Genomic DNA, 23,857 nt, shown 5'->3' with positions numbered 1-23,857 from the left:
GTGTGCCACCTTTTTTTATTAAATTACTCTGGATTTAGAGAAAGATGTTGAAAGTATATTTTTCACTTGGTTAGATTATAATAAATTTAGTTTAATCCTTTATCCAAGTGTGAGCAAACAAAGTTTGCGCTTAAATATATCTTCAGGACTGAATATGGTGTTGTACTACTTTACTGGGGTAAGGTAGTACAACACCAGGCAACTCGTAGCAAAGGTGGACCAAGCTAAAAATAAATTTTCAACGGTTCTGGAATTTGTCATTTTAGTCTTCTAAACATTTTTCATGATTAAATATTTTCTAGTAGAAATATTCTGAGGAGAATAATATTCGTGAATATGTCAAAAAGCTCAGACCCAGAATGCCTAATAACATCTGTGTATTGTTAATTTTCACACATTGAAACCTTTCAACATTTGGAAAAGGGAATACCACTGTTTATGATGGGTCATAAAAATTGCCTGCAAGTGGATTATAACAATGGTGGCATATCCTCTGTTCTCAAAACTGAAGAAATTGACATCTGTGTAGCAAATATCAGTGACCAAGTGGCATATTTTTAAACATGGAAATACTCATAAATTATCGTTAATTTTCACAAAATCTTTCAACAATCGGGAAAGAGAATATCACCGTTTATGACCAATCAAAAAAATTGTCTGCAAGCCACCAACAACAATGGGTGGATGTTCTCAAAACTGAACGAAATAACATCTGTGTTGCAAATGTCAGTGACCAATCAGCAAGGAAGTATAAAGAAAATTTTTCCACTGAAATTGAAGATCAAGGGAGTCATCTGGTTCTCAGATCTAGTAATACTGAATATTTTCTTCGCAAGTTCGTATTGCAGCATGTAAGTGCTTGTTCTGAAACCGGAGTGCCGTGATTTTTTTCAAGTAATAGGAATACAGATTTAAATTCTAATATGAATAAGAGATAAGGCACTTTGTTTAATTTTGGTATTAAGAAATCTCTTATTGAAGGTATTTGTGACGGAACAGATAGCGAGTCATTAACCTCAAGCCTACAAAGATCTCCAGGATGTACAAAAGGATGAGAAAACTACCAGCACACAGGATAAAAGTCTGCATTCACTCATAAGTACTTATAATAATATTATAAATATATTTGGTCATCAGAATAGGATATGTCAATGAAAATCAGCACAAATTAATTTAATGATGGTTAATTGACACTTTAATTAAATCAATTAAAACATCAATTAAATTAAATTTTAATTGATGTTTAATTGTTAATTATCAATTATTAATAAAAATCAGCTAAATTACCAATTAATTATTAATTAATACATTACAAAATAACCAAGGTGTTCTGTGAAAATTTAAATTTCAGGATTTGTGAAGTGTTCTGTCATTGAAAAAGTTTGAGAAACCCTGCCCTACAGAATGATATTGCTGTGGGGACAATATTATTCCGAATTGCATCCAACAAAAGAGAAAATTTCCCTCAAGAAAAGGCGCAATGAACAGATCCAGGCTACGAGAAAAAACTTAGCCGTTACTCAAAACCAGGTACAAAATGTAAAATCTAAACTTTCAAGTTACTTGAATGCAGATATTTGGATTATCCTCGAAAAGATTATGGACAACACGGCAAACCATATCCTTAAAACTAAGAAAGAAAATCTCATATCCAAATTTCATAGACTAAAAGATCGATAAAACCAACGGACATATTCGAATTTCTTCACAGTGAACGTTAACAACCAACCAGAAGCAAGAAACAACAGGAGCCACCAATTGCCTGCAGGTAACAGTAACGTAGTTAATCTATCCAACCACGTCTTAAACAAAGATGAACTCTCGCTACTCAGCAAAGGTCTAAATTTTAGCACCCAGATCGATGAACAAACTGGATTTTATTTGTAATATTGAAAGAGGCTTAAGATTCATTCCAAATAACATAGCAGAAAAAATACGTTTGGAAACCGCCAACATTTTAAATATAAAATCATAAGAAAACAATAACAAACAACTTAACGAAACACGAATTAACAGCGGTGAAATCATTAAAATCAAATCCTAACATCGTAATAACTGGAGCCGATAAAGGAAGTGCCACCGTTATTCTAAACTGAACCACTTATTTAGAAAAAATGAATCTGCTAGTCTCAGACAATAGTACATATCAACTTGTTAACTACGACACAACCAATAGAATAAAAAATTCTCGTTCCCCGAGAATTTACGGTCTACCAAAGATACACAAACAAAACACACCACTCCGGCCGATAGTCGAAGGTATAGACAGCATGAATTATCACCTAGCCAAGAAATTAGCGGCAACACTCAAGGAGTTGGTGGGTCATTCCCCCTCCTATATCAGAAACACACAACACTTCATAAACATAATCAAAGACATTACATTGGAAAAAAATGATTTATTAGTCAGTTTTGATGTCTCTGCCCTCTTTATGAATGTCCCTTTATCAATGACACAATCCTTCTCTTACAGAACAAATTCCCTCCAGATATCATGGCGCTCTTTGCGCATGTATTACGTTCTGGTTATTTTTGTATGGCAAAATGCTTTCTACCTACAAAAAGAAGGCACGGCCATGGGCTCACCATTACCCCCCCCCCATTGCTAACTTTTATATTGAACATTGCGAGCAACATGCTCTAGATTCCTCTCCTTTAAAACCCAAGGTCTGGCCCCAAGGCCGGCAGAACACTAGACACGTTCCTTAGCCACCTAAACAAACAACACCAACACATACAGTTCACAACTGAGGTGGAAAAAACAGAACACACTTCCGTTTCTAGATACGCTTGTCACACATCTTCCTTCTGGCAGTCTTTCCTTCACTGTTTACCGGAAACCGACACATACTGGCCAAAATACACACAAACTCCTACCACCACCCAACACAAAAACTAGGGATCATTAATATTCTAAAAAAAAAAACCGGGCTTTGAAGATCTGCTCCAATGAACAAGCTCTGAAAGACGAATTTAAAGTTATCAGCAATACTTTTCAGGTTTGCACGTTTAGCCTAGTGGCTGTGCGCATTGCAACCATATGCCTGGGGAAAGAGTACAATACTACAATAGAACTATAACCATTCCTTACATTAAAGGGGCATCAGATAAAATAAACACAGAATACTACAGAAATACAACCTGAATGCCACCTTTCAACCTCCTACAAAATTAAAAAGCTTACTCAACTCATCCAAAGACCCACTCCCTCTGCTGACCCACCCTGGAGTATACAGTATTTATTGCACCTGTAATCTACCATATATAGGGCAAACAGGATGCACAATTCCTGTCAGACAAAAGGAACATAAACGACACATTAAATATAATAACTATGGTGTAGCTGGCCTTTCTGATCATGCCCTGAACACTTTACATAGAACTGACTGGAAAAGCACAAGTTGTTTACATCACACCAAAACATGGTATGAACGCAAATTTAAGGAAGCCTGTGAGATTCTTATCAACCACCCCAATCTGAACAATAATGATGGTCTAAAAATCCCAAGCATATGGAAGGCACATATTCTTTCTTCCTATGGAACCTTTCTCCCTAAGAGTTAACTATAAACAGGACTTTAGATAATCTAGAATCCTAAATCTAATATAACAATTGTAATGTTAAAAATAGGACATCATTGTTACTGCAAGAAAACTATTTATAAGAAAGAATGTTTCTCTCATGTTATTTTAAAAAGAATTTAGCTTTGATGTAGTTTCTAAATAATTAATTTGTAATTTTATCTGTATTTTTTTTTTCCACCAGAGGTCATGCCAGCAGAATAACCAGTGATCAAATCTTCATTTCTTTAGCTTACTGTGTGAAATGTAACTCAGCTTGTCCTTGTATATTTGTATATACTCCAGATAACCTTAATATGAAGGTCGAAACGTCGGGAAATTAAAATAGTTATTTATAACATGGTTGTAAAGTCCATAATTTCTAAAATGAATGCTGATCACCATGCAACACTAAAAGAAAGAACAGTGGGGTGATGTTACAGACCCGGTGGATCGGTTTCTAGTGATGAAGAAATGCATCAACAAATAAATATGATGAGTATGAAAAGAGTAATCATAATGGAGGAATTGGATTATCCAAACAATGATTGCATAGCTATGAAATCACATGAGAGTGAATTTATTGAGCTGTTGCAAGACAACGTCCTCCAGCATCATGCTACATAAGGAACTTGAGGATAAAGAATATTAGATCTGATTATAGTGTGAGATAGTGTTTCAGTTAAAGACTTAACTATTCTGCCTGTGGTTGGTGACAGTGATCATGCGATACTCATTTGGGAAGTGGCTAAGTTTATGAATGCTCTATTCTTAAAAGGTTACATACTGAATTACAAAGCAGGAAATTATGACCAAAATTTTGACCACCTGAGGGATATGCTGGGTTCTGTGCCATGATATTAGTTATTGTATGGGAGTGATATTGCATGGAAAGTGTTTAAAAAAATACTTAAATGATGTGATATCAGAATGTGTCCCTAGAGTTCGAAGAATAAATAGAATAGGAGTGCAATGGATGTGTAATCTAATTGAGCAAAAGCTTCTTAAGAAAAAATATTATGTGGAAGGAATATAATGTGCATAAGGATGACGTGAGTTATGATAATTATAAGCAGCAGGCCAGAAGAGTCAAGTACTGTATGGAAAACTAAGTCTGAGTATGAGAAAAAAACTGGTTCTGCAAGTTAAAGACAACCTAAAAGAATTCTATTGTTATGCTGAAAGTAAAAGAAGGAATGAATATGAAAGAATAACTACTCAATGCAAATGGTGTGAGGGTGACAGATGCAGAAGTTGTTCAACTAATGAGTGTCCATTTTGCTAAAAACTATCAACCTGGTGTATCCAACATTGAGCTCACTGCTACCTGTTTGCTGAATGAAGAAACTCCGTTGTATGAAGAGGAGGTATTAGAGCAGTTGCACAAATTGAATAAGAATTCTGCAATAGGGACTGATGGGATATCAGCATCGGTGCTAAAAGAGTGTTCAGCCGAACTGGCTATTCCATGCTATATAATTTGAGTCTGAGAACAGGGAAGATTCCACAGGAGTGGAAAGAATGTATTTAATCCCACTGCACGAGGGTGGTGCAAAAAATTATGTATCCAAATATAGACCAATCAGTAGCTCAGGAGTGGTGGTGAAGATTTTGGAAAAGGTTACAGCTCGTATTCAGAAATGGGTTAACAGAGAATCTCTACTTTGCAATGAACAGCATGGGTTTACTAAGAAAGATCATGTTTTAGCCAGTTGCTCTATAATAATGTTTCCAGAGTGCCAGACAAGGAGAATGGATACACCACAAGACTTGGATTTTGCCAAGGCTTTTGACAGAATACATCATGGAATACCGTTGCATAAATTGGAGAATATTGGAATGGATTATGAACTATTGGCATGGATAAGAGGATGGCTGACTGACAGATATCAAAAAGTTGTATATGGGGTATGTAAATCTGCACGATTCAATGTAACAAGTGGTGTGCCTTTGTCTATTGTTATTCAATCTGTACATTAATGACACTGGGAAGGATTTGACATGTGACATACAGCTATTTGCTGATGATGATGCAAAAATAGGTAGGATAATCAGGAGTGCTGCTAATATGCAGTACTTGCTGAATGATTTGAATAGGCTAATTTTGGGCATGTGAAAATGGCTATCATTTCAATGTTAATAAATGTAAAGTCATGCACTTTAATGTGATTAGATATCCAATGTCATATTATGTTGGTGGGATTATGCTTGAAGAAACTGATGAGGCTAGAAATCTTGGAGTTTTAGTAGACAGGAAGTTGAAGTTCAAGGGTCATACAGTAAAAATTTCAAATAACTCTGAAAATAATGGCAATGCTGAAATGAACCTTGACATGTAAAGATAAGGAAGTCATTTTGCCTCTTTACAAGGCTTTGATAACTCACTTGGACTATTGCATGCAGGTCTAGTCTCTGGTTTCTGTTGTGATTCTGATAGAATGGAGAGAGTGTCAACAATAATAGCAGGACAGTGGAATACAGATTATGAAGATGGATTGAAAATTTGTTGGCTGCAGACACTAGCAAACAGGAGTGATATGATTGACTGCATAATAAGCAGTACTCATACTAGATTTAGGGACTCATAATTGTGGGTTAAATAACTTTAATAATGTTAAAGTTATATAACTAACTTTCTGGCAGCTAAAATACAGAATTTCAGTAGATGGAATTTTTCATTTCATGGAGGGTGGGGAAAGGATGAGAGGGCATCTATGGAAGTTGAGAATGAATGCTGTGAAGAAGGGGGTTAGGGTTAGATTTTTCACTCACAGAGTAGTGCATGATTGAAATGGATTACCTTTGGATGTCGTGTGTGTGCAAGTAGCGTGAATGACTTCAAGAACAGGTATGACAGCTGGTGAGAATAGTATGGCCTTCTTCGACGAGTTCCTGACTTCCTGAAGATTTCTCTTAATAGTAATAATAATAATAAAAATAGACACCAGGATAAGCTAAGCTGGTATAATAACTGAATAAATTTGTATGGTATAAGAAAGAAATAACCCAAAACACAAAAACTTACCTATCGGTGTACAAGACAGTGTTTTAACCAATTTTATGGATCTGAGTTGGATTCAAAAGAAAACAGCTAATCAAAGACTACTGATATGAGTGTTATGAATGAATTAGAGTATCAACAGATGGCATCAATAGCACAATCAAGTGAAAACATTAATATATTAGGAAAGAAGGAACTTGAACTTGTGTGAGCGGAGCTAATCTAAAGTAGATGGTCAATTAAACACAACGATAGTAAGGTTAGCAAAACAGATGTCTGATAGCAAGAAAAAAAATAAGAGGAAGACCAAGATCTAGGTGAATTAATACAATCAGAAGCACCCTAGAAGACTGAAATATAAGATCTAACATTATTGGAGTCATAAGAAATGACGGATTAAAAGGGGAAAAAAAAACTGATAACAGGAAATTAGTAATAATGTATGCTTAATCATGTAGTATACCGCTATATGCTGTAGTCATAATACATCCAAAAGGATGTATTACAGAGTACATATTGGGAATTTGATGACACAATTATTATATATATTACTTGGAAAGAAGTCAACAAACACCCCCGTGAGCATGGTACATCGTGCCATGTAACGAGTCATGTTTGTAGCCAGCATAAATAGAGGAATATGATGCTCCTATATTGGTGCAACTGTATCTGCATGAAATGGCTGCAAGAAGGGAACTGACAAAGAGGCATTGCAATAGGATGTAATGTTGCAGGCTTATGTGTTCAGCAAATTGTTGACAAACTGGACCATCCCAGGTCAACAATCAGTGATACAATACTGAGATGGAGTCAACTGCATGAACTACCTGCAATGGATAATAAATTTAGTTTAATCCTTTATCCAAGTGTGAGCAAACAAAGTTTGCGCCTGAAAGTATCTTCAGGACTGGGTTAAGGTGGTACACACCAGGGCAACTCGTTGCAATACCTGCAATGGACTCAATAAACAGTCATGTTTATTGAGTATAGTGTGTGGACACTATACTCAATAAACATGACTGTTGGGTGCTAAAGGATAATATGTAAAAACTGCCATTTGTTGGCTGACACGTTGAATTTGGAATTCCAGACAAAGACTGAAACATGAATCTGCATAAAAACATCAGAACTGAGGCTCATGACATGGCTTTCACTAAAGAAGACACTGCATGTTGGTTCAGGTAATGTGGGGGCTACAATATGCAAGTCCCACATTACCTGAACCAACATGCAGTATTCTCTTCATTGGAAGCTTAGAAAGCTGTGTTATGGAGTGAAGAATCATGCTACACCTTCTACCAAGCATATGGACAGGTGTGGTGAATGCCTAATGAATATCTCTGGCCAGAGTGCATAACCACAACTATGAAATTTGAAAGTTTTTTTTTTTACCTTGGGTATAATATATGTTAAAGATACCAAGCTATTTTATAAACTTGGTTTTAATCCTATTTCCCAAGTAAGCAAACAGACAAGTAAGTCAAGTTTGCCTGCACGTAGTACAAGTCTGGGCAACTCCATATGTAGTGCAAGTCTGAGGCAACTCGTGGTAAAGGTGGAATAAGCTCTGATCACTATTCTTAGTATTTACCCCTAATGCAAAGCACATCTCTTTGTAGAGATGTATGCTGCTATGTATTAAAGGCAAGGGCCACTACTCAGACCAGTTTCGACCTTTATTGAGGTCTCATCAGTGGGAGACAGGCTTAGAATACTAAGAATAGTGATCAGAACTTATTCCACCTTTACCATAAGTTGCCCCAGACTTGCACTATGTGCAGAGTTGCCCAGACTTGCACCTGCATGTAGTGCAAACTTGACTTACTTGTCTGTTTGCTTACTTGGGAAATAGGATTAAAACGAAGCTTATAAAATAGCTTGGTATCTTCACATATATTATACCCAAGGTAAAAAAAACTCTCTACATCTATCTCTCATCCTAAGATTTTTATTTAATAAGGTCAAAGCACCTTATGGCAACTTGTTTTGGTAAAATTTATAAGCTCTGTATTACTTAAACCTTGGTATTTCTAAGCCTGGCTCTCCCACTGATGTGACCTCAATAAAAGGTCGAAATCAGTCTGAGTAGTGGCCCTTGCCTTTAATACATAGCATCATACATCTCTGCAAGGAGATGTGCTTTGCATTAGGGGTAAATACTAAGAATAGTGATCAGAGCTCATTCCACCTTTACCACGAGTTGCCTCAGACTTGCACTACGTGCGGAATCGCCGAGACTTGCACTACTTGACAAGGCGCAAACTTGACTTACTTGGGAAATAGGATTAAAACCAAGTTTATAAAATAGCTTGGTATCTTTAACGTACACAACTATGAAATTCGAGGTGGTATGGTCCTGTTTTTCCTCAGTCTGTTTGTGATGCCATGAACACTGAACTCCGAGAGGTATCTGAACATTCTGGACAATGTACCATGTCATAAAGCTGCTGCTTTAACTGCATGGTTTGTGGACATGAACATCACCACATCTGACTAGCCTCCACAGAGCCCTGATCTCAACCCTAATGAACATCTGTTATGAACTAGAGCATTGGGTGAGGTCAAGGGACGTCAATCCAAATTTCCATTGATTGCTATTGTACACTTGTGGAAAGTATGTCCCTTAGGATTGCTGCAGTCATTGCAGTGAAATGAGTTTCTTATTTAAGGTGGGCACCATGGCTGTTTGTTCCTCACACTATGGTGTCCACTGACTTCTTTCCAAGCAGCATATAAATGCATGTAATGTCAGTTGAATAATATGTTCAATGATTAAACTAACAGACTTTCTATTTATGAGCGAATTATTTTAATTATTTTTTTGGGAGGAGAGAGTTAGACAAAGCAATAGAATAGCAAAGTCAATTGTAATTTACTGAAAAGTAAGTTTATCAGAAGATTCCCATCATTAGCAGCAGCTGAGATTTGTTGCTTAAATGAAATTTAAGTGTCAATAAGAAATATAATAAGTATGCTTTTTTTCAGTATGACTGCATTATAAGCAGTACACATACTAGATTTAGGGACTCATAATTGTGAGTTATATAATTTAATAATATTAAAGTTATATAACCAACTTTCTGGCAGCTAAAATACATTATGCTGATAAAGCAGTTTAAACATAATGTTTAGCCCTTTTCTGCTTTTGTCTAACAAAGGATTTGAATTTGGAAAATAACAATATTGTGAATTAACTCTAAACCCCATAACTATCTTAGTGATAAAATCAAAATCTAATAAAAATTTATGTTTATAATAAGAAATAATAAGCACACATTACATTCACAGATATCCATAAAGGAATGGAATTTCTAGAATTCTTGAGGGACAAATATCTTCGGCAACATGTAATAGAGGGAACAAGAGGTTCAAGAGTTTTTGATTTGGTCATAGCATCAGAAGAGTTGATGAAAACTGAGATGACATCTCCCCCACCAGTTGGAGAGAGCGACCATGTGGTTTTGACTTGGAAGATGAATAGACATGCAGGAGTATCAAAGAGATGGGAACATATGTGGAATTATAAGGCAGGCGATTATAATAGTCTTAGACATCAACTTCAGGAAGTTTCATGGAGGGAGGAATTGGAAGGCCGGGATATCATTAGTGCATGGGAAATTGTGAAAGAATATTTGTTAGCAGCAATGGTAAGTTGTATACCACAAGTGGAAAAGAGGACACAATTTGGAGTAAAGTGGATGACAAACAATATTAAACAGGAATTGCATGCGAAAAAGAGGCTATGGAAGAGATATAAGGAGACAGGTGAAGAGCAGATGCATGAAGAATATAAAACACAGGCCAGGAGAGACTAGTATGGTAAGGAAGGTGAAACTGGAATATGAGAAGAGATTGGCCCTAAGATCCAAAGAAAATCGTAGGGAATTTTTTTTTAGCAATGAGGCCAGTAGGAGAAGAAATGATTGTGGAAGAATGACACTGTGGGATAAAAATGGGAATAGAGTGACTGATACAGAGGACATAGTGGAATTGTTCAGTGAACACTTTATTGGTGTATTTCATCCTGGAGGAGTAAATTTTAATACTAGAGGGATAGAGCAGGTTCGAGGTTTAGAGGTGCAGGAGGAGAACATGTTCTAAATACTGAGTACTCTGGATGTCAGTAAAGCTGTGGGATTGGATGATATTTCACTATGAGTTTTGAGAGAATGTGCTAAGGAACTGACAGCTCCTTTGATCTTGCTTTTCAATGAAAGTCTGGCTATGGGAAAGGTGCCCAGGGAATGGAAGGAAGGTAAGAGAGTGCCATTGCAAAAGGGCGGAAGCAGTCTGGAGATGTTGAATTATAGGCCAGTTTGTGTGTCATCAATAGTTGTTAAGATCTTGGAGAAATTAGTTAGGGACTGTATACAACATTGGGCAGATGAGGGTAATGATATCTGTGAGAGTCAACATGGATTTGTGAGAGGCGCTCTTGATTTAGTAATATGCTAGCCTTTTATAATAAAGTTACAAGAGCAGTAAATGAGGGAAAGGCATATACTGCCATTTTCTTGGATTTAGCGAAGGTATTTGACAGGGTGCACATGATAAGCTGATATTTAAGCTTCAGCACATGGGTTTGGATGTCAGGTTGGTCAACTGGATTCAGGATTGGCTGTATGATAGGTATCAGAGAATTGTGTATGGTGGGGCAGTTTCAAGGAGGCAGAGGGTTACAAGTGGGGTCTCACAGGGCTCAGTACTGGGACCTATATTGTTTAACCTTTATATCAATGACATTGTCAGTGGATTGCAGGGGGATATTCCGTTGTTTGCAGATGTGAGGCTGGGAAGGGTTATTAGTAATAGTGCAGATGTGGTAGTCACGCAAAAGGATTTGAATAGGCTAGACAGATGGGCAAATGAATGGAGATATCGGTTTAATGCAGCAAAATGCAAGGTCTTGAGGTCTGGCACACATCGATGAGATGCTGCATACTCAATTGGAGGAGATATACTGGAGGAAGTATGGAAGACAAGAGATCTGGGGTTGATGATTGATAGAAAACTGAAATTCAAGGGACATATTGCAAAGGTGGTGAAGGATTGCTGCAATAATGAGAAGGAAGCTGACCTGCAGAGATAAAAGAGTTAATATTCCGTTGTATAAGACCCTGATCAGACCACACTTTGACTATTGTTCTAAGATTTGGTCCCCAGGATTTGAAGGGGATAAATTAACTGTGGAAAGGGTAAGAGGCGGATAACAAAGACAGTTTCAGGACTGTACAATGTTAGTTATGAGGATTGGCTGAGGGAATGTGAACTGCAGAGTTTGGTGAGTAGAAGAAGAAGGAGAGGTGATATGATTGAGACTTTTAAACTGCTGAAAAGTGGTTACAGGGTTGACACTGGGAAGTTCTTTCGCTTGGTTGAACAGTGGAAAGGAGTGATGACAAGGGGCCATCCCTGGAAGTTACGAAAGAACAGTGTGATCAAGAGGGTGAGGAGTGGTTTCTTTGCATCAAGGATGGTTGAAATGTGGAATCTTTCAACCTTCCCACGATGAGTCTTGGACTTGTGTTTCCTAGGATGGATCTCCTGTGATAAGTCTTTTGACTCCTTAGAGGCCTGAATAATAATAATATCCACTGATCTCTCATAATCTGAATGCAACCGGAAATTGAATCCACACTGAGAGACAACTTCTTTAGGACAGCATTTAATGAGTGTATGCCCCCCACACACATTTTTGCCTTAAGAACAGCCTGTATTCTTTGTGGCACTGATTCATCTAAGTGTCTAAAACATTGTTCTTTCCTAATATCCTCGTTTTTAATATGATATTGCCATTGATGCCATCTGTTCACGCCTATAATCTTTCTCAGGACTCTCATATCTGCCGTCTCTAGTCTTTGGTCAAGTGTTTTACTTCTGACCCAGCTCTCAGATCCATAAGTTAAAACTGGTTTGAACACTGTCTTGTATACAGCTAATTTAATGTTCCAACTAATTTCTCTCTTATTCCATATGAATTTATTCAATTGACTTCCTACCATACCAGCTTTGCTGATTCTGTTGTCTATTTCTATATTTAATTTACCATCTTCATTAAAAATCGTGCCTAAGTAGCTGAAATGTTTCACTTGTTCCACAGGTTCTCCATTCACAACACAGTTGACATTTTCAATGATTCTGCCTATTTTCATTGTCTTTGTCTTTTTATTGCTGACCTTCATACCATATCTATTACAACAGCTATTCAATTTATTCAGAGAATCTTGCAGACTTATAGCAGATTTATTTAGAAGTATAACATCATCCGCATAAAGCAAAGAGCTGACATTAACATCTCCAATTTTGATATCATGTTTAATACCACTTTCCTTCATAATGTGATCCATATAGATAATGAATAACAGAGGGGATAATGTACAACCCTGTCTCACACCAGATTTAACATTAAACCATCTTCCTGTACTTCCTTCAATTCTAACTGCTGACTTACAACTCAAATAAAGACTAAGTACTGCTTGATATAATGCCCCATTGACACCATATAACTGTAGCATATTGAACAGCTTTTCTCTTGGCACCTTGTCATATGCCTTTTCCAAATCAACAAAACTTAAATACAGATCTCTGTTATATTCCCATGCTTTCTCGACTATTTGTGATAAAGTGAAGATCTGATCCTGACAGCGTCTATTTGGCCTGAATCCAGCTTGTTCTTCACCAAGCTTTTCTTCCACAATTCTTCTCAACCGTTTCTCAAGCATACTTGCATAGATCTTGCTAGGAACACTCAGTAGGGAAATACTACTGTAATTCTCATATTCAGTTTTATTTCCATTTTTATATATGGGTACCAAGAGAGCTCTACTCCAATCATCGGGAATTTGTCCCTCTGTCCAGGCTTTCTGAACTAAGCAGTGCAGCCACTGTAAGACTCTTATACCACCATACTTCAGCATTTCTGGTCGAATATCATCTACTCGTGCTGCCTTTCCAATTTTCAAGCCTTTGATGGCTTTTTCTACTTCAAGTATGGATATGTATTCCTGACTGCATGCCTGGACAGTGTTTTTTAACACTGTGCTGTCATCACTGCTAGTTTCATTTAGCAATTTTTCGAAGTAATTACTCCATACTTCAAGGATATCTTTTTCTCCCATTTTCATGTAACCTTTATCATCTCCAACTCCTTTTACAGCACTCTTTCCTCCATTCTTAAGGTTCTTCAACAACCTCCAGAATATTTTTCCACCTTCTTGATATTTATTTTCTAAATTCTTGCCAAAGTCTTCCCATGACTTTTGTTTAGCTAGTTTTACACAGTGTTTAGCATTCTTCCATTTGTCTCTGTATTCTCTAAGAGCACAAGCTGACTTATTTGCCAGGAACTTTTGATATGCTTTCTTCTTTTCCTTCACTGCCTCTTTAACTTCCTGTGTCCACCAGGGAGTTCTGATTTTTTTATCCTTGCAGACAACCTCACCACATGCCTCTCTGGCAGAATCAGTCAATGTTTTCTTCAGAGTTTGCCACTGAATCTCTAAGGTTTGATTCCTGTTCTCGAACTCTTTCATTTTTTCTTCAATAATCTTTGTGTTCTACAGTTCACATCTGAGAGCTGCTCAACTTTTATTTGCTTTAAAACTTTCTTACATGTTATTCTTTTCAATATGAAATTAAATTTTATTCTGCTCAAGACTAAATAGTGATCGCTTACAATTTCAAATCCTCTGTACACTCTGGTGTCCTGCACCAGGGAGAAAACATCACCATCAACAATAACATAGCCAATGAGACTTTTCTTATTCCTTGCCTCTTCTCTCCATGTGAATTTGTGCACATTTGTATGTTGGAACATGGTGTTAGTAATAACCAGTCCATGTCCTGAGCAGAAATCCAACAGATATTTGCCATTACTATTAGCTTTGCTCTTTTCTCCAAATTTTCCCAAAATATTTTTTTTTTCTCACAATCATTTCCTACTCTGCTATTTAGATCCGCACGATAAATTAATATAATTAATTTGTCGACGGGCTGCTTAAGGGTCAAAGCTGTATAACTGAGAGACCTCCACATAGCCTTTAAAGGAATGCGGAGAACCGACCAGGGTTTCTGACCTAATATGAATCATCACCTTATCGTGGTGCACCCTGTTGGTTATCTACTTGGATACTGAACGAATGAGGATGGGCTGGCAATTTGGGATTTAGCCGACCAAATTGTATTCTTATTGGTTAAACCAAAATAAAAAATGATGGTACAACATGACAAAATTTCATGCTAGCTGGGACGTCGTCCAGTTAAACAAGACTCCCGTTGTTTTTGCCAGGGAACTAGGGCGAACAGCGAAAGTCAGCTACTAAAACAAATCTGAAAATACACCCCAACTCAACATCACCAGAGTTAAAGATCGGTACTATCAACATAAGAAGCCTGAATGGCAAAGAAATGGAGCTAGCTGAGGAATTAAATAAGTACCAGATCAACATTATAGGGGTGACTGAAACAAAAAAGACAAAAACTGGTGAGATCTTTCTGAGCAATAAATACAAAATGTTATATTCAGGCAATGACAATCAAGGAAAAGAAGGAGTAGCCATAGTATTCAACACAAAATACGAGGCTAATCTACTTGAATGGCAGTCAGTCTCAAGTAGAGTAATGTGGGCAAATATGAGAATGGGGAACTGGACAATGAGACTTATTTGTGCATATGGTCCCACAGAAGGTTCTACTAAGGTAGAAGTGGAGGAATTTTTTGAGGCTTTAGAAAAAGCAACTGACACAATGAAAAAGGAAAAGTTGGTCCTTGTTGGGGAACTAAATAGCAGAGTAGGAAGTGATTGCCAGACATACAAAAATGTTTTGGGAAAATCTGGAGAAAAGAGCAAAGTTAATAATAATGGCAAATATCTGTTGGATTTCTGCTCAGGACATGGACTGGTTATTACTAACACCATGTTCCAATCAAAATGTGCACAAATTCACATGGAGAGAAGAGGCAAGGAATAAGAAAAGTCTCATTGACTATGTTATTGTTGATAGTGATGTTTTCTCCCTGGTGCAGGACACCAGAGTGTATAGAGGATTTGAAATTGGAAGTGATCACTATTTAGTCTTGAGCAGGATAAAATTGAATTTCATATTGAAAAGAATGATATGTAAGAAAGTTTTAAAGCGAATAAAAGTTCAGCAGCTCTCAGATGTGAACTGTAGACTAAAATACACAAAGATTATTGAAGAAAAAATTAAAGAGTTTGAGAACAGGAATCAAACCTTGGAGATTCAGTGGCAAGCCTTGAAGAAAGCCCTGATTGATTCAGCTAGGGAGGCAAATGTGAAGTTGTCTGCAAGGATAGAAAAATCAGAACTCCATGGTGGACACACAGGAAGTTAAAGAAGCAGTGAAGGAAAAGAAGAAAGCATATCAAACGTTCCTGGCAAATAAGTCACCTTGTGCTCTTAGAGAATACAGAGACAAATGGAAGAATGGTAAACACTGTGTAAAACTAGCTAAACAAAAGTCATGGGAGGATTTTGGCAAGAATATAGAAAATAAATATCAAGAAGGTATCAAAATATTCTGGAGGTTGTTGAAGAAGCCTAGGAATGGAGGAAAGAGTGCTGTAAAAGGAGTTAGAGATGATAAAGGTGACATGAAAATGGGACAAAAAGATATTCTTGACGTATGGAGTAATTACTTTGAAAAACTGCTAAATGAAACAAGCAGTGATGACAGCACAGTGGTAAAAAACACTGACCACGCATGCAGTCAGGAATACATATCCATACTTGAAGTAGAAAAAGCCATCAAAGGCTTGAAATGTGGAAAGGCATTCGACCAGAAATGCTGAAGTATGGTGGTATAAGAGTCTTACAGTGGCTGCACTGCATAGTTCAGAAAGCCTGGACAGGGGGACGAATTCCCGATGATTGGAGTAGAGCTCTGATAGTACCCATATATAAAAAGGGAGATAAAACTGAATGTGAGAATTACAGAGGTATTTCCCTACTGAGTGTTCCTGGCAAGATCTATGCAAGTATATTTGAGAAACGGTTGAGAAGAATTGTGGAAGAAAAGCTTGGTGAAGAACAAGCTGGATTCAGGCCAAATAGAGGCTGTCAAGATCAGATCTTCACTTTACGACAAATAGTCAAGAAAGCATGGGAATATAACAAAGATCTGTATTTAAGTTTTGTCGATTTGGAAAAGGCATATGACAAGGTGCCAAGAGAGAAGCTGTTCAATATGCTACAGTTATATGGTGTCAATGGGGCATTATTTCAAGCAATACTTAGTCTGTATTTGAGTTGTAAATCAGCAGTTAGAATTGAAGGAAGTACAGGAAGATGGTTTAATGTTAAATCTGGTGTGAGACAAGGATGTACATTATCCCCTCTGTTATTCATTATCTATATGGATCACATTATGAAGGAAAGTGGTATTAAACATGATATCAAAATTGGAGATGTTAATATCAGCTCTTTGCTTTATGCGGATGATGTTATACTTCTAAATAAATCCACTAAAAGTCTGCAAGATTCTCTGACTAAATTGAATAACTGTTGTAATAAATATGGTATGAAGGTCAGCAATAAAAAGACAAAGACAATGAAAATAGGCAGAATTACTGAAAATGTCAACTGTGTTGTGAATGGAGAACCTGTGGAACAAGTAAAACATTTCAGCTACTTAGGCACGATTTTTAGTGAAGATGGTAAATTAAATATAGAAATAGACAACAGAATCAGCAAAGCTGGTATGGTGGGAAGTCAATTGAATAAATTCATATGGAATAAGAGAAAGAAATTAGTCAGAACACTAAATAAGCTGTATACAAGACAGTGTTCAAACCAGTTTTAACATATGGATCTGAGAGCTGGGTCAGAAGTAAAACACTTGACCAAAGACTAGAGACCGCAGATATGAGAGTCCTGAGAAAGATTATAGGCGTGAACAGATTGCATTAATGGCAATATCATATTAAAAATGAGGATATTAGGAAAGAACTTGACATTGTCAGCATCTAGGAATGTGTTAGCAGAGCTAATCTCAGGTGGTATGGTCACTTAAACAGAATGGACAAAGAAAAATTAGCAAAACAAGTGTTCTCTGCCAGGTTGGCAGCAAAACGACCCAGAGGAAGACCAAGATATAGGTGGATTGATATGGTACAAAGTGCCTTAGACGATAGAAATATAAGATCTGATAATGTTGGAGTCTTGACAAGTAACAGACTGATTTGGAGGAAAATTGTAGATAGGAAGTTAGTAACGATGTAATTTTTTTCATGTAGTACTATCATATCCTGTACACCCATTGAGGTTACATGGCAGGAATTTGATGATGAATTTGTCAAGATTCCTTTTGTCTAAATATAAATCAACTGTGTTTAAAATTGCATTAAATATTTCCTGTTAAATAATGTACTTAAAATTAGAGAAAATGGATTAAGTGATATTTACATTGTAAGTCAGCAAAAAAAATAATGTATCAGAAAAGTTTGCAACAACTTGCGAACAAATTGAGCACCTGAAGCAAAGACTTTCAGCGAGAACACCAAAGTGACATCAATGTCGAAGGGTAATCACGGACATTCCAAAGTTGGGAACAAGGAGTGTATTTAAGGGGCTGAAAAGGAAGTAAAAAGGACTAGAACTAGGAGGGTTTTGAGGATGACTACTGCCGATAAGGGAACCATAACTGGTGTTATGGGTCCCTTATCAGCTGAACAGAAGAGAGGAGATGACTCAGAGCATGTAACTGGAGGCTTGGCACCCATCGTCATAACTACATTGGCAGCGATTCCTCTAAAAATGTTCCAGAAAGAATTCCAAGGAGTGTCCGACAACATGTCCTACCATGTAGCTGACCACGATTTTGTGAAAGGTTTGGTAGCGGGTAAATGAATAAGCCACCAGTGGAGCAAGAGTAATAGTACAGAAATGTCTGAGACAAGAACGTGTCCTGCGTAATAGCAAAGATTCAAGATATCCCAACAGAGGCTTTGTTCATGAAAAAAGACTGTGTGTGTTTACTGAAAGAACTGCATTAAGTGTTACAAAAATGTCAATGATAAAGTTTTGTAAAGTATTGTATAATATATATGGGTAGAGCAAGTGTATACATTATACTGGTGTAAGGAAAGCAGTTATTCTATACTTATTGTAAAGTATGTATTTTATAATGCTAAGTAGAGTGTGAATGTTGAGTGAATGTAAAATGTATTATAATCCAATAACATAATAATTTTGTTGGAGTTAGATATGTTGAGAGAGTCAGTTACTCCCCACTATGTTGTAATCTTAAATGTTTAGTTAGAATAAAAAATGTTTTGTTTACACAACAATTGATCTGATCATTTGCTAATGCACTATCTCAAATAAATTTCGTACCTGTGTGCATGAGTTAATTTAGAATAGCCAAGATTTGTTGTATGGTTAGGAGGATTTTAGCTAAGACCTTACCTTTGTTCCTGTTCTTATTATTCTAAGATTCTATTATTTCTTCCAGACTGGTTGCAGTCATAAATATTTGTCTGGTAGAAGAGTCTCAGAAAATAAGTATACCGCAATCGTACAGCCAGCGATAATTATACATAGAGGCAGCTTTACGTGTGGTAGGAGCAAAGGGCAAGAAAGAAAAGAGAGGTGGGGGGACAAAATTTAAGACAGAAGGGCTTAGAAAACAAGGAAAGTAGGGAGAGTTAGAGATTAACAAGATCTGGCGAAACTTCGTAAATAGCAAAGTTTTACAAATGGCAGAGCCTGACAAGATAGTAAATTAGTAACTAATAAGAAAAACCATACATAAATTAGATAAAGAAATTATTTTACAGCATACTGTCTTGCTTGAAGAATCCAATTGACAATGAATGGGTAAACTGGAGCAATGAATGGGAGAACATGATCTACAATGATGTTAAGATAGGCTGTGGCATTCAGGCAATGCTCTATTGATATCAGAGGACCTAATGTGCCAAGAAAACATTCCCTGCATCATTACACCGCTACCACCAGCCTAAGTTGTTGCTACTTGGCAGGAAGCATCCCTGGCCTCATGTTGCTGACATATTCTGATTCTGCCATCAAGCATGATACAGTACAAACTGGGACTTCAGACCAGGTGACATTTTTTCAATTGCCAGCCATCTGGTGTTGGTGATCATGTGCCGACTGAAGCTGCATCTTCTTGTTCATAGCTAACAGCATTGGGATCTAGTGTCTGATGACATGTGTGCTCTGAGATGATGTTCTGAACTGTAATTGACTGGCTGTGGCCCTCTTTCACAATCCTTGCCATTCTTCTTTGACCCTGAGCAGTCCTGTGGATGGAATTCACAGGACTGCTATCGGCTTGAAGTTGTCTGGTTATAACACCACTCTTGGGACATCCTAAACACTGTAGTTCATGAAAACTACAAGAGTAGACATTTATGAAATACAGGCACAAGCATGTATGGCATCAAAGATTATATCATAAAGTCTTGGCATTTATCCATTCTGATGCATCAAACACAAAAAAAAAAAACAGAACTATCAGGTGCCTGATTTATATAGCAAACTGCAGCTATGTATAGTTCATCAATGTCTTCAGGAACTATATTTTCCTAAATTGGGAGGGGTTCCTAATAAAGTGGCCACTACATGAATGGCTTTCTCTCTCTAACCACAAATCCTGTTAATAGTTTTTGCAGATTTTCTTCTTTGAGATTTTCAATACTCTTGTCATAAAAAACTGTCTTAGCCATTCTTCAGTTGCAAGATGGCAATATGTCACCTTCAATGCTACCATAACAACCCTGTCCTTTTCTTTCCTGAAAGATCTCTCTGCTTTCCTCTACTTTCGAAAATACATCTTTCTGTCTCTCTCTAGACAATAAAGTCATTGTCAACTTACAACAAGGATCCGTTGCAACAATATTATCATAAGTCAAAAAGAATGTAAGTCGGAAATGTCTATATGAACTAAATGGATATGTAAACAGTTTACATGCCTGAATGGTAAAAATGTGTACATTTGTTTTGTTATATTTTTTTAAAATTAATTTAACTGTTTATTTTAAAAAAACCCTGGAACACATCCCAACTCAACTTTAACAGAGTCCAAGATTGGTACTATCAACATAAGAAGAATCAATGGAACAGAAATGGAACCAATAGAAGAATTGGATAAGTACCAGATCGACATAATAGGCAAGACTGAAATAAAGAAGACAAAAACTGGTGAGATAGATCTTTCTTAACAAATACAAAATGTTATATTCAGACAATAACAATTAGGGAAAAGAGGGAGTAGCTATAGTATTCAATACTAAATATGAGGATAATCTTCTTGAATGGCAGGCAATATCAAGTAGAGTAATGTGGGCAAATATCAGAATGGGGAACCGGACAATGAGACTTATTTGTGCTTATGGTGCAACAGAAGGTTCTAACAAGGAAGAAATGGAGGAATTTTTTAGGGCATTAGAGAAGGTAGCTGGCTCAATGAAAAAGGAAAAGTTGCTCCTTGTTGGAGATCTAAACAGCAGATTAGAAAATGATTAATAGACATATAGAAATGTTTGGGAAAAATTGGGAGAAAAGTGCAAAGCTAATAATAATAATGGTAATTGCCTGTTGGATTTCTGTTCAGGACATGGATGAATTATTACTAACACCATGTTCCAACATAAAACAGAATGTGCACAAATTCATATGGAAAGAAGATGCAAGAAATAAGCAAAGACTCATTGACTATGTTATAGCTGATAGTGATGTTTTCCCACTGGTTTAGGACACAAGATCATATAGAGGATTTGAAATATGCAATGATCATTATTTAGTTTTGAGCAAGATAAAATTGAATTTCATATTTCATAGTAAAAATTATTAGCCTAAAAGAATACAGAGAAAAATGCAAGCTGTGTGTAAAAGTAGCTAAACCAAAGTCATGCAAAGACTTTCGTAAAAGTATGGAAAATAAATATCAGGAAGGTGGAAAAATGTTCTGGAGGCTATTGAAGAAGCTTAGAAATGGAGGAAAGAGTACTGTAAAAGGAATCAAAGATGATAAAGGTGACATGAAAAACTTAAGATAAAAATATCCTATTTCTCTGGACTAATTACTTTGAAAGACTGTTAAACAATCCAAACAGTGACAAAACTATACTAGAAAATTATCAAGAGGAATGTGAAGAGGAGTACATATCAATCTCAGGTAATAGAAAAAGCCAATCAAAAACTTGAAATGTGGAAAGGCAGCTGGAATAGATGATATTTGCTAACTTTTCACTGTTTGCCAATGGGTGGGGTGGGGGGGGGTCTTGTTTAATCAGGTGAAGCCCTGCCTAGCATGAAATTCTATCATGTTGTACTGTTATATTAGTTTAATCACCAAACCGATTTTGAGGTGTTTACATTTTAATAATTACATGGATGTGAAGTATCCATTGAAGGTAATATAATATTTGGATACTACTGTAATAATATGGATGCAAAACTTATATTTTTGATGTACTTTATCTGTATGGCCATTTAGGTGGTTAAACAAATAAGAATAACATTTGGTCATTGAAATTTGGTCGGTTAAATCTCAAATTTCTAGCCTATCTTTGTTCATTAAGTATCTAGGTAGATACCTACTAACAGGGTGCACCGCATGAATGTGAGGACTGGATAGGTCAGGATTGCTGGTCGGTTCTCTGCATTCTTTAAAAGGCTACATTGTGGGGGGGGGGGGATCTCCTCCCAGTTATTGTATGTCTCTCTTATTCCCTCCATAACATTTTCTCATTATACCTTGTGATTTTATCTCTCTATTTAACTTCTGTGTGATTTATCCTCTGCTCTTCACATGCAGTGTCTAATATAGTTTCTTCCAAACACATCTGAATGATTTTCACAGATAGCTGACTTGCAAGATCCACTATTACTTCTATCATCCTGGATCTCTATCCTGAATGCAAATAATAATTTTATTTCATTAGCAATACTCATCCTCCTATTCTTTCTGTGTTCTCTGAATATATTATGCCTACTACATTTTATTCCTAAAAGGATATTTTCCTGTGCTGGCTATTGTTAAGCAATTATACTTTGCTAAAACAGGAATTAGATAATTGTTCATTAATATTTTTTTATTAAAAAAAAGTTAAAAGTGGCAATTTTACAAAAAAAAAAAAAAAAAAAAAAATACAGTCAACTCTAACTACAGAAAACTCTACTACCGTGAATTCACTCATTATATGAAACTACTCTCAAGTCCCGCCCAAGGTCTCATATTGTCTAAAGGAAAGTCACTAAAGCAAACCTACAGACCCAAAGGAGTTTGCTATAGTTAGAGCAGCCTGTATTCACCAACTCATAAGTACTGGATTCCTTCTTTATAAGGTAACTATGAAAAAGAAATAATGGATGTTTATGAAATAGTCATGAGAAACTAAAGTAATAACCACAAATATATAAACTTACTCCTTCATAAGGAAGAATGTGAAAGCTTTCTGCTGATAAATGGGCATAATAGCGAACATCTCTATCAAGGTCACTCTGAAGAGAACACATAACTCTGACTAACAACTGATAATGTGAATTCTGAATCTTAGGAAAGTATTCTGAAAGTGGAGAAAAAAAAAGCAAGTAATTAAATTTCAATACATTTCAGATAAATTGAATTAGTGAATCCAGAAGAAAAGTAAGTGGCAATTTTCCCCAGTACATACAAATACTATTTCTAAATACAGTAACTGTTGCTACAGCAAACTCTGCTGTAGTGAAATCACTTGCTGTCACAAATTACTAAATATTTTCAGCCTACAAAACTACAAATATATATCCTCTGCAATATTAAATACTAGATTTTTACTATAGTGAATCTCTCACTCTAGATTATACAATCCTTAATATGCTGAAGGAAATTTGCTACAGCAAACCTATAGTCCTCTAGGATTTTGCTAGTGAGAGGAGTCTATATTCACCAGCTCATAAGTACTATGTATTTATGAGAAACTATGAGAAGAAATTAACAGACATTCATGAAATGGTCATGAGAAACAAATGTAATAACTGCAATTACATAAACTTACTCCTTTGTTCACTATGAGTTGATCTCGGTAAGAATCAACCATATTCCATGAAAGTTCTCCTCTTGTTAAAATCTCATTTTCTAAAAGTACTGACAATAAGCAAATATAAGGGAAATATATAGTTTCATTTACTATATTTTTCCTCATCATTTTATGATTGAACTTTAGTTAAATTATGTGAAACTCTAAATAAATGTGATTTCTATTTTAAAGGAAATTTCTAATAGGAAATCTCTCCGCCGTAAAGAATTATGGTTCTTATGGGTTGACT

General features: G+C 36.3%; 1 protein-coding gene across 8 annotated transcripts in view; it reads right to left on the bottom strand.

Annotated features, from left to right (window-relative positions):
* Window positions 1-23,857, bottom strand: part of LOC150096550 (serine/threonine-protein phosphatase 4 regulatory subunit 1-like) — a 536,793-nt gene that overhangs the window by 10,333 nt on the left and 502,603 nt on the right. For all 8 annotated transcript variants that reach the window (XM_090408176.1, XM_090408177.1, XM_090408173.1 and 5 more), the window contains one exon: window positions 22,976-23,115. In XM_090408176.1, the coding sequence (XP_090264302.1) occupies window positions 22,976-23,115 (140 nt within the window). The remainder of the gene's footprint in view (window positions 1-22,975; window positions 23,116-23,857) is intronic.

This window comes from Typopeltis vanoorti, chromosome 18, assembly GCF_054136105.1.
Source record: "Typopeltis vanoorti isolate ZY-2024b chromosome 18, IOZ_Tvanoo_1.0, whole genome shotgun sequence".
Lineage (NCBI taxonomy): Eukaryota > Metazoa > Arthropoda > Arachnida > Uropygi > Thelyphonidae > Typopeltis > Typopeltis vanoorti.
Note: the sequence above shows the minus strand (reverse complement) of the source record. Positions and strands in the feature narration are given on the sequence as shown.